The sequence below is a fragment of the Conger conger genome, chromosome 16 (assembly GCF_963514075.1).
Source record: "Conger conger chromosome 16, fConCon1.1, whole genome shotgun sequence".
Classification (NCBI taxonomy): domain Eukaryota; kingdom Metazoa; phylum Chordata; class Actinopteri; order Anguilliformes; family Congridae; genus Conger; species Conger conger.
In genome coordinates this window covers 31,875,336-31,888,127 of record NC_083775.1, presented here as the reverse complement: position 1 = coordinate 31,888,127, position 12,792 = coordinate 31,875,336, and the positions used below count along the sequence as shown (strand labels likewise).

The 12,792-nt window shown below is 41.8% G+C and overlaps 1 gene segment (V, D, J or C); it reads right to left on the bottom strand.

Annotated features, from left to right (window-relative positions):
- Positions 1-7,661: 7,661 nt before the first annotated feature.
- LOC133114159 (Ig kappa-b4 chain C region-like) lies at positions 7,662-11,426 on the bottom strand. The segment is given in 2 exon segments: positions 7,662-8,244; positions 11,423-11,426. Coding segments are annotated over 2 exon segments (321 nt in total).
- Between the last annotated feature and the right edge of the window lie 1,366 nt (positions 11,427-12,792).

Genomic DNA, 12,792 nt, shown 5'->3' with positions numbered 1-12,792 from the left:
ATGGTGGAATAGTTTTACTCCTGCACTGGAGAAAATCTCACAGTAATAAAATGAAGTATAAAGTCTCCTTCTACAGTTATCCCAGTACTGCCCCTCTGTTACCAGAAGGCTTCTCACTCTAATCATCTGAAAACTACAGGGTCACATGTGAAGGAAAAACCTGCTCATGGCGGCAAAATGCAAAAACTCACCACAGAGTTTTAATTCACTTTCATTTCACGCAGATAAACTGTGATTGAATCATTCCCTGTGTATACGTGATATTACTGACTTCAAATAACACTGTCATTTCTGATACTGAAACTTTGTTCACTCACAATTTATAAAGCTCAAGTTTTTAAGAATCTCCGCTCATATGCAGGAACCTGTGGCCACTTAGACAAACTGTAGATAAAAGAGCAATATAATTTCAGTAATTGCAAATAAAGTGAAACTGCCTTACCCTATTGGTAAATCTTAAATTGAGTAAAACTGTGACCTCATTTGCAATATTTTGCTGTTATTTAGACTGACATATGTTTTGTTTTCGGCAGTGAATATGCACAACAGACCCACTGCGGTTCACACATCAGAGCTCCTCTAACTGTGTGTGACAGGATTTGTATAGAGGAAGGGGCTTTGCATACCTGTCCTGCCTCACTGCTCCACACACTTTAAGACCCCCAGTACTGATCAGTGACTGTCCAGTCCTTTCACAGACACTGACACAGGCAGCATTATGATGATGTCAAACATTCTACTGCTGGTGATATTGGGACTCTTTGTACAGGGTGAGCAACATCTGAATTTGGGATTTTGGTGACATTTTAAAGGGTTATATTTTAAACAACAGTGCCATTATTGTCAATTGAAGTTTCCCAGAATATTACACAGTGTCTGATAATATTAATGTCCATTGACCTACATTTCCTTGTTTTCCTTTTCAGAATCAATGGCAGATATAGTTGTGACTCAGTCTCCATCAGCTCAGGCTGTTCAGCAGGGAGACACTGTCTCTATCAGCTGTACAGTCAGTCAGAGTGTTTACAGCGACTCCAATGGCCAGAGGCTCAGCTGGTACCTGCAGAAACCTGGTCAGGCTCCTAAACTTCTGATTAAGTTAGCTACAACACGCCAATCTGGGATTCCTGATCGTTTCAGTGGGAGTGGATCTGGGACTCAGTTTACACTGAAAATCACTGGAGTCCAGGCTGAAGATGCAGGAGATTATTACTGTCAGAGTTACCATTACATCAACAGTAAAAGTGTGTTCACACAGTGATACAGAGCCGTACAAAAACCTCCCTCAGTCAGACTGCACAGAGACTGCACTGCTGCAGCTGGGACCTACTGCAGGTGCTGAGGGGGGAGCACTGACCCGAGACACTGAGGGGCTCTGCTCTAAAACACTGAACTACTTTGTGCAATAATAACTCTCATTTTCTCAAACTTAAGACACTTTCTCTAAATGTCAATGTCAGCACATCCAACCTTCTTCTTAAAATCAGTTGTTAAGCAAAAACATTTCATTGAAGAACACGCCTCAAGCAAAGGAATTTGTCAGAATCAGTTTTCTTCATCTTTTCTGGAACACAAAAAAACAACGGGGACTCTGTCACCACTTTGTAACCACAAGGAAAAGATGCAGAGATTGAAGAAAAGACTGTAGTTGTAACTTATGGTCACCATACCGGAGATGGGGTCTTAGACTCAGCACACACGTGAAATACAGTACTGTGCAAAAGTCTGAGGCACCTGTATTACATTCTGTACAGATAAGATTATTTCAGAATTAATTCAATGAAAGGTCCTAAATAAACGTACTATACATTTTACATTACATTTTAGTAATTTGGCAGAATAGTTAAAAACTGAATCAAATACATTTATTTTGTGACCACCCTGATTTAGAGGAACTTTCATGGGTATTGAAGACTAATTTCAGTATAATTTCAGCCCAATTTGAAAAAGTAATGCAGGATTGATCTGTCCCCGAAATCCTCCAGAATTCAGTGTTGTTTAGCTGTAGAGGAACCGCTGTGTTCTGCCTCCAGATCACTTTCTCCATACACCACACGAGCTGCCATTACACTCGCTAACCACTAGAGGGAGACAGAGCGCCAATGTTGTTCCTGATGTAAAAGCACGACAGGATAATCAGAGAGAGGAAACTACAGTCTGGTGTTAAACTCAGAGCTGTCCAGTGCTGAGTGAGTGAACTGCAGTGTGGGTAAAGAAGGGGTTGCTGGGAGAATGTGCTGTATGGGAGAAGCAGCTTTTCAGTGCTCTCACCAAGTGATGGAGGACATTGCAGAAATGACATTTGTTGTTAAATATGATCAAACAAACTAAATTAGGACAACATAAAAAAAATCACTGATGAACATATCATGGAAAAAGCTGGACTGGAGAAAATCGCAGTTATCAGAGAGATTAAGTAGAAAATGGCCTTCGACAATTTGCCCAGCATTCCTTCAGTCAGACTGTACATTTAATGTATATGGATATGCTGTAACTGAATAATTCCATGTGCCCCAATGAGGTCCTTGACTTTCTGAACTCCCATAGAAACTGCCATCAGAATAGAAAACAAGTACATTTAATAAAACTCATATTTTACACAATCTTACCACTTCAGCCCTTCTTCACCATGTACACATATTTGCACATGTAGATGAACACAGCTCAATGTCAGAAACCGTTATTTTGACATTTGAATGTTTGATAGAGTAAAAATAGCAGTGTATAGTGCACGTGTCCCAGCCCTCTATAGACACACTGCTGTTCACACATCAGAGCTCCTCTAACTGTGTGTGACAGGATTTGTATAGAGGAAGGGGCTTTGCATACCTGTCCTGCCTCACTGCTCCACACACTTTAAGACCCCCAGTACTGATCAGTGACTGTCCAGTCCTTTCACAGACACTGACACAGGCAGCATTATGATGATGTCAGTCTTTCTACTGCTGGTGATATTGGGAGTCTTTGTACAGGGTGAGGCAGATACATTTTAATTTGGGATTTTGGTGACATTTTAAATATTATTTGCTTGCTTTTGACAGTACAACTCTTTTCACAACAGTGCCATGATTGTATATTCTACATTACATTACATTGTGTAATGTAATGTAATGTATATTCTAATATGCCAGAATATAACGGTGTTGTTTTATAATACTATTATGCATTGACCTACATTTCTTTGTTTTTCATTTCAGAATCAATGGCAGATATAGTTGTGACTCAGTCTCCATCTGCTCAGGCTGTTCAGCAGGGAGACACTGTCTCTATCAGCTGTACAGTCAGTCAGAGTGTTTACTACCACTCAAGCTATGGCCACTATCTCAACTGGTACCTGCAGAAACCTGGTCAGGCTCCTAAACTTCTGGTCTATCTTTCGACCACTCGTCAGTCTGGGATTCCTGATCGTTTCAGTGGGAGTGGATCTGGGACTCAGTTTACACTGAAAATCACTGGAGTCCAGGCTGAAGATGCAGGAGATTATTACTGTATGAGTAACCACTACATCAACAGTAAAGATGTGTTCACACAGTGATACAGAGCCGTACAAAAACCTCCCTCAGTCAGACTGCACAGAGACTGCACAGCTGCAGCTGGGACCTACTGCAGGTGCTGAGGGGGGAGCCACTGATCTCTGACACCAATACTGCCAGCAGGGCTGTAGGGGGCGACAATGAGCTGCAGCCCTGAACACACACCTCTCTGTGCTGAAGAGGAGCTGCTCTGTGTCACATACAGAACCCATAGCAGAGCTGCTCCTGAAGTTCCATCCATCCATCCATTATCTGAACCCGCTTATCCTGATCAGGGTCGCAGGGGGGCTGGAGCCTATCCCAGCATACATTGGGCGAATACACCCTAGACAGGTCGCCAGTCTATCGCAGGGCACACACACCATTCACTCACACACTCATACCTACGGACAATTTAGACTCTCCAATCAGCCTAACGTGCATGTCTTTGGACTGTGGGAGGAAACCGGAGTACCCGGAGGAAACCCACACAGACACGGGGAGAACATGCAAACTCCACACAGAGAGGCCCCGGCCGACGGGGATTCGAACCCAGGCCCTCCTTGCTGTGAGGCGGCAGTGCTACCCACTGCACCATCCGTGCCGCCTGCTCCTGAAGTTGATGTAATTAAATGTTTCAATTCCGATGGGATACAGGTGACATCTCTGGTGTGAATCATAGTATTAATCCCCCCATCCCCAATTTTCAGTAATATACATAATAATTTTTTTGGTTTGGTCATGATTTTTGAAAAAAAAAAATTGAAAATAGTCATAGTGTGGTTGTGTCATACAAAAGAGCCAATAAATAGTAGCTACACATCCTTTGATACACAAGACAGCCTGAATAGAATTCCATGACTAAGTAACATGCTCTAAAAAATGGATTTCTCGTCATGAAGCAGTTACACACATGCACTATATTTAAGGCATGGATTCAAAGATGATCAGAACAGATTTAAGTTTGGTTAAAACGTGTGGAATCTTCATGGATGGGATGCAGCATCCTAGGACATATTGTTTCTGGTTGTGTGCTGCTCAAAATACAAGGGCAGCCTGTAGCCTGGTGACTAAGGTGGATGACTGGGACCTGGAAGGCTGGAGTTTCAAGCCCCGGGTTTAACCACCAAGCCCATCACCTCACATTGCTCCAGGTTTAACCACCAAGCCCATAACCTCGCATTGCTCCAGGTTTAACCACCAAGCCCATAACCTCACATTGCTCCAGGTTTATCCATCAAGCCCATAACCTCACATTGCTCCAGGTTTATCCACCAAGCCCATAACCTCACATTGCTCCAGGTTTATCCACCAAGCCCATAACCTCACATTGCTCCAGGTTTAACCACCAAGCCCATAACCTCACATTGCTCCAGGTTTAACCACCAAGCCCATAACCTCACATTGCTCCAGGGGGGATAGTCCCCTGTGTAGTCTAATCAACTGTAAGTCACTTTGGATAAAAAGCTTCAGCGACATGGGGTGACAGTAGGACAGTAGGTCATTTGGCAGTCGATGCCGGTTCGATTCCCTCTCTTGGTGTGTCAAAGTGTCCCTGAGCAAGACACCTGACCCCAACTTGCTCCCATAACATGGGTGCCTTGTTGGCTTGCATGGAGGCCAGTTATCGTGACTGTGTGTGTGTGTGTGTGTGCAAGGGTGAAGGGGAGGTATCAATTGCAATGTGCTTTCGATAAAGTCCATTACTATAACCATATTAGGAAAGAGTTGCAAAAAACTTTTAAATTGGACTTCTTAGTGCCTTTAAGACACTTTCAGAACCTAAGATTGAACCTCATTGAATCTGACTGCAGTTAATTCATTAATGTTTAAATTTTTTGTTTGAATGTTTCCTTCATTTTTTTTGTCTATGTATTGTATTTAAAAATATGTTCATTGATTTTAAAGTAATTTCTCAAGTATTTGTTCTTTGATTTTTACCTGGAGTTCATCACTTTGTTCTCATTGTTGTTGAAACTCAGTATTGCAAATGTGAGACTCTCTCTCAGTGGGACACACAAGGGGCTTTAGAGACACCATACAGACAGTGATGACTGCATCAGTCTCTTTATAAACCTCTTTATAAACTTTGCTTTCCTCCCATACGGCCAAGAATCTTGGGGTGACCCTTGATAACCACCTGACGCTCCACATGTATCCTCCACTGCCAGAAGCTACAGGTTCTTTCTCTACAAAATATGCCGTATCCGTCATCTCCAGACAGAGAAAGCCACCCTGCTCCTAGTCTAGGAGCTGTTCATCTCCCGCCTGGGTTACTGCAACTCCCTCCTGGCCGGTCTCCCAGCTTGTGCCATCAAGCCCCTCCAGCTGGTCCAGAATGCTGCAGCCCGCCTGATCACCAGTCAGCCCAGGTCGGCTCACGTCACCCCACTCCTGATTGGCCTCCACTGGCTGCCTATTGCTGCACACATCAAGTCACTAGTGTTGCCATTCCAGGCTGCTAAGGCGACTGCCCCACTTTACATGCAATCTTTAATTGCTCCCTACACCCCAGCTAGACCACTCAGCTGCCTGCCAGCGCCTTGTGGTTCCCTCACTACGAGCACTGGGCGGTCGAGCTGCAAGTTCACGCCTGTTTTCTGTTCTGGTTCCTCAGTGGTGGAATGACAAAATCCCTCATCATATTTCGACGCAGACTTTTCAGACTATACCTTTGTCCTCCCTCCTGATTTCCTCCCTCCCCTTCTGAGATCCCTCTTGTCTAACACTAACCCTAAATTAGAAAAAAGGTTATTTTTTCTATTTATGGATTTGATGCTTTAACCTGTTGAATTCAAACACTTGTAAATCGCCTTGGATTAAAAGCGTCTGCCAAATTACAAAATTGTGAATGTAAATGTGGATTGTTTATTGATATATTCATTCAATCAACACTCAATCAACTGACAGTTTGTGTCTTCCTTCCATGTATGGATTGTTGGAGAGAGGCAACTCCTGTGTATTTCTGTGCAGGATTTCTTTCATTTTTCCCTAATCTAGTCATCAAAGATTAACCTGCTTCACAGGTTTGTGACTCGCTCTCCTCTCTAATCCGTCTGCTTGGACACCACCTCAATGCCTTCTGTTCTGACATCCATGTATCTGAAGTTTTAAAGGAAGCATTCAATGTGCATGCATATTACAGAAGTGCACTAAGATTAAAAAAACAAAACTCTTTCTCTGCAGCCCAATGACATAAAATAATGAATATAATACTTCAGAATGCAGGTTTCGTATCATGTTAAATGCAGATGGAAAATTTCATATACATTATATATTAATTTAATCGTTTGTTGTGACTATTGTTATCATACATTGATCATTTTCTGTTTGTTTAGTTTATCTTAGTGTTTACATTTTAAAAATTATTTTGACTTGATTGCTTGTCATTCTTGAAAACAGGTACTTTTCGCATGATGTAGCAGCTGAAAGTGTTTTTGTAGAAATAAGGTACTACCCCACATTATTCTAGTTCCACAACAGAAATGATTTTTGATACCTCCCCCTCCCTCTCATGTTCAAACAGCTCTCTGTGGTGGGTATTTTGGGCTGTGGGGTGAAACTCAGATTTGCATGTGCAGGTGGGGCAGGCTGGTTCTGCTGTCCCTCAGTGGGACTGACTCAATCTCAGAATAGAGCAGCACTGTGGCCAGGTGTCTGGGCCGTCCCCAGGGGGTTAGTGTGAGCTGAGCACACATCCTGCTGTACAGAACTGCTCTGAGCACGCTGCACACATCACTGCTCCTCTCAGCAGGCCTCCAGAGCTGGGACTGCCCCTCCTCAACTGAGTCCAGATCAGTTCTTTCACACACAGTCTTATAACCTCCATCTAGTCTCTGTGTGAGAGCAATATAAACTGATCCCAGATTAGTCCCAGATTAGTTCAATAAAACAATGCATCAAGTTATGCATAAATAATATAAAGAATAAGGTTATAAGTATGTCATGGACCAACATTCCAAATGACATTTCTATAGATTGTGTTCTATATTCATCATTATCATCTCATATACATTTTGGGGTATTTTGTAAAAGTATTTTCAGTTGCAAGAATATAATTATGATTTAATCAGAGAAAGGGCAGCCCAAAAACCACAGGACCATCAGAAGCACAAATGTATTTTTTTTAAATGACAGCCAGAGACACAGTAGTTCTTCAAAGAGTCTTTATTATGTCAATGATATTGATCTAACAGCTATTCTCAAAACCACACAAACACAAATAAGAAGGCATATTTGTTGAAGAGCACAAGCAGAGCACATGTCAGATATTAGCACTGAAAGCTCAGGCTGGGGGAAGGATTCACACACAGGCTCAGCTCAGTGTGACAGCAGTAAGGAGCAGAGAGGCTGAGGGCAGAACAGGGTAAAAACAGTGTGACCAGAGTGTGTGAGCTGGGCCTCCACCCGGCCTACTAAGAACAGTGGGCTCTCCTCAGTGTCTGAGGGGGGGCAGACAGGGAGCCCTTTGTGGCCTCACAGGTCAGTGACCCTGCCTTCACCCAGTCGTTCTCACTGAGAGTCAGGGAGCTGCTCCAGCTGTACAGGCCGTCCTTCCCCAGGACCCCCACACTCCCGGCCACGCCCGAGCTCCTACTGGTACCGTCCACTTTCCAGCGCAGAGTCCAGTCTGAGGGGAAGCCCTTGTTGGCCAGACACACCAGTGTGGCCTTTCCCTGCTTCAGCTCCACACTGGAGGGGGGCAGGACTGTGAGGGTGGGAACTGTGTCACCTGGGAGACGCAGAGAGACGTGAGGTCAGAGAGTGGACACACCCCCATGTGTCAATCATTCTGTCCTTACAATGACACATGACTGAGACACAAAGAATGTCAGGTGTTACTCATAGGCAGTGGCTGAAGATCATTTATCCTGATTTGCTTCATCTTGTACAGCATAAAGCACATTGACATGTTTTAAGGTTCTTTCTACTTGGATTCCATTATTACCAGAACCTGTGACTGCACTTTACAATGAAAAATTCATCACCACAACAAAACTGTTTTTTAGGAGTTTCAGTTGCATTTTGTTCCACTTTTGCAGCTCAATCTGTTGGATATCTTATTGCTATCTCCTTATAATTCATACTTTATTATTACAAAATAACAATAGATAATGGTATTATGCTCTGAAAACCTACAGAATAACGTTCAATTGTGGTCCGTCTCATTTACTAAATAAATACGTGCTAAACACGACAATAATATAATAAAAAAACGGCTTCAAATGATTAACTAATTCAGCAACAATGTTCTCGTTTTTTTATTATTCAAACCAATGGTGTCGAGTAGCTACGGAACGTTATGACACGAGTCTGGGACTACAGAACAGAAATGTGTCATGTAATAGATGTGTTATTCATCCAATGATACGGTCATATATTATCATTATAACATTATAAAAAATAAAGTTGAATATCATAAAACGATCAAATTTAATCAGCAATACAACCATAATTTGTAGACAGCCAAGTACGGTCTAATTTTATTAAAGTATGTAAAGTAAAGAACTCTTTGACTTCGGCATTGTAAGTTTAATAATTCAAAATAGTCCGGTTATGATTGATAGGCTATATCATGACTTTCTCTCGTTTCATTAAATGTGACACAAATAACATCTGGCTGAACTTCAAACTGCTACAGAGCTGCTTTCATTCCACCGAATGAACCAATGCTATTTATTTAGTACTGCACGGAATTAAGTTAATTCAGGACTGTATTCTAAACATCAATGCGATAGCTAAAAACACTGTTTGAATCTAGTGGGCTAGTTTAAATTGCCAAGCTTATTAAAATAATTAAACCAACATCAGAAATTTGCAGTATATTTTAAAAATACAGTAAAAATATCGTTGTGGACGAAGCCTATCTGAAAGCCTATTTAGGCTACTTCCAATTGGCAGTATTGTTTTGCCACCTAAAGTGAACCCGAGTGAACAGACTCATTCACCAGCCGTACAAAAACCTCTTGCTCAAAAGACACTGCCGTCCTATGCCTGTTCAAGTGCAATTTCACGCCGAGTCAACCATTTGCTCAAACGAGTCAATCATTTGCTTGTAAAAATGTGCAACATTTTCTACGATTTTATGCATCATACCCAAATGTTCTCTATTCTACTCAGCGTTTCTGTGGGCAAGACTTAAAATAATTTAAAATCAACAGTTGTTTAAGCATCGCGAGAATTATTAAAAATTTTATTAACGATCGTAAAATGACAATATATTAAAAAAGAAAGCACAAACATCAATATGGATGTATCTGAAAGAGATATTACTTACGTCCAACTGACAGTTTCGTTCCGCCACACGCAGACTGAGAAACTGAGAGAAAGAGGGATCTTTATTCATCAGGTCGGACAGGTACACAGCCAACAAACAGGAACAGCACCTAGTGATCGGACAGGCAAGGGTCAAAACCAGAAATCAGTCCGATGGGGCAGGCAAGGGCAGGGAAGGAGAGGAGGCTGAGGACAGGACGGGATGGGAAGCAGGAACACAGGAGTAGGTAAGCAGGCAGGGAACCAGAACAGGAGCGGGCAGGGAACCAGAACAGGAGCGGGAAGGCAACCGGAACAGGACCGGGCAGGCAGGGAACCAGAGCAGGAGCAGGCAGGGAACCAGAACAGGAGTGGGCAGGCAGGGAACCGGAACAGGGAAAGAGCCGCGAGCTATCAGACTACAAACTCGAAGGCAAGGCACAAGACAATCTGGCGAGGGATGAAGAAAACAGACAGGCTTAAATACAAGACTAACAAGGAAACAATGAGGATCAGGTGGGTGCAATGAAACATGAGGGAACAAATATCAGGTGTGGTGTCACGTTTCATGCTTATCATGTCAGGTTTTATGTTTAGTCATTGTCTTAGTTACGTGATTGTCATGTCACGTATTTTGTTAGTCTAGTCTCACCACATTTTTATGTTTTATTTCTTCTTAAGTTTCATTGTCTTGTCATGTTATGTTTCATGTTTAGTTCTTGTTGCCATTTATTTCTTAGTCTTGCCATGTTGTATTATATAGTTTATTGTCATAGTTTTGCAAACTTGTTATGTCACAATTTATGTTTCATGTTATGTTGTACTGTTCATTGATTAGCATGCACTTTTTCATGTCTTTCTGCAAATCTTGAATTCCTGCTTTCTCTCTCTCCCTTTCTGTCACTCACACCCTAATTCTTTCAATTTCCCTTGTCTTCTTACTAATCTACTAACTTTAGTTCCGGATTGGGTAATACTAACATTCTGACCATGTGTTCATATTACCTTATGTTTCTTGTGCATATCATTTACTAATTTACTAACGCTGGGGCAGGATAGGTTTATTACTAACAATTACTAATTACCTCGTTAACTTGTCAATCCTCCACACCTGATTTCCATTCTCTTGCTGCTCTCAAGCTAATTGTCTGCACCTGTCTACACCTGCATATAAGCTCAGCTTCATGTCAAGTCTTTGCTAAATTGTTGCCTCCTGTTCGTTAGTGTGGTGCTTTAGCGGTGTTGTCAAGCCATTGTTGACCCGTTATGATCCAAGCCTGTTTATTGACCAAAGATTATTGACTTCTGTTTTGTTGACCATTGCCTGCCTGTACCACGACTTTGGCTGCAGTCTTTGTGCTTTTGCCCCGCAGAGCAGACTTCGGTCTTGACTCGACCCTGAGCCTGCCTACCGTCCGCCTGTACTTCTGCCCCGCTGACAGCGTTCCTGGCTTCTGGACTCTTTGCATGGTGTACCGATTACGAGACTGCCTTCTCCCTCAGCACTGCACTTTGGTTTTGGCTGGATTTTCCGTGTATGAACATTGCTTGTTTTCTGACTACGCTCTCTGGATATTCCCTCAATAAAGACCTGACGGGACTTTATTACACCCCTGTTTCTGAGTCGTGCATTTTGGGTCCTACCCCCCACGCACCCATCTCATGTGGGGGGCATGGTCAAGAAAAGAGTCAACTCAAAACATGGAAGGGAACACGGAACTCTGAAAACACATAAAAATATAGAAATAACTAGGATATAGGGGCACAGGATATGACACGAAGAGCATGATATGATATAATTTTGTCTTCATTTGCAGTTAGTGCTAACTTTACAGTTTTTAAATACAAATTGCTTCATTATCAGTTGTATTGATATCAAAACAATAGTAAGTAAAAAGAAAGAAGGACTTCACTGAATCAGGGAATAAACACAATAAAACAGCAATTCGCTTTTTATTACTTTTTAGTACATCATGGATAAACTAACTGAACAATTCCCTGTTCCTGACTGATGACTTTCTCAGCTCCCATAAAAGACTGCAATGAGCATACACAAAATGTAAACGTATTAAATAAATACACTCAGTGACCACTTTTGTAGGTCGACCTGTACACCAGCTTGTTAATGCAAATATTTAATCAGCCAATCATGTGGCAGCAACTAAATGTATAAAAGCATGCAGACATGGTCAAGAGGTTCAACTGTTCTTCAGTCCAAATGTCAGAATGGGGAAGAAATGTGATCGAAGTGACTGTAGAATGATTGTTGGTGCCAGGCAGGGCGTTTTCAGTATCTCAGAAACTGCTGATCTCCTGGAATTTTCATGCACAACAGTCTCTAGAGTTTGCAGTGAATGCTATGAAAAACATAAAAATATCCAGTGGGCAGCAGTTCTGCAGGCAAAAACAAATTGTTAATGAGAGAAGGGCCAGAATGGTTATGTTATGCTCTCATGTTATTTTATGTAACTTCAGCTCTTATTGACCATATACAGATATTCCCATACAGTTCAATGTCAGAAACAGATACTGTCCCCTCCCAAGGTATTGGAACAGCTAGGACAATTCCTTTGTTTTTGCAATACACTGAAGCCAATTGAGTTTGAGGTCAAAATATGTACATGAGATGCAGATTTCAGCTTTTATTTCCTGGTATTTTTATCTAAATTTGTGAAACAACTTTGAACATACCTTTTGTATCAGACCATCCAATTTTTAGTTGAGCAAAAGTATTGGAACATGTGACTGAGATGTGTCCTTTTAGATTGATTGGTTAAACAATAAATAGTCTACTCTTGGTTTTAGCCTGGGGTTTTATCTATGAAGACTGTATTTGTGCTCGAAAAGATATACCAACAAGAAGACCAGAGAGCTGTTTTTGGGAGAAACGCAAACCATTTTGAATATTAGAAAGGAGGGGCATACTGAGCAACAGACATCAAACAGGTCAACCAAGAAAAACAAGAGCATAAACATTGTGAGAGCTGGGAAGAAAAACCCCAAAATATCAGTCAGTGACATCACA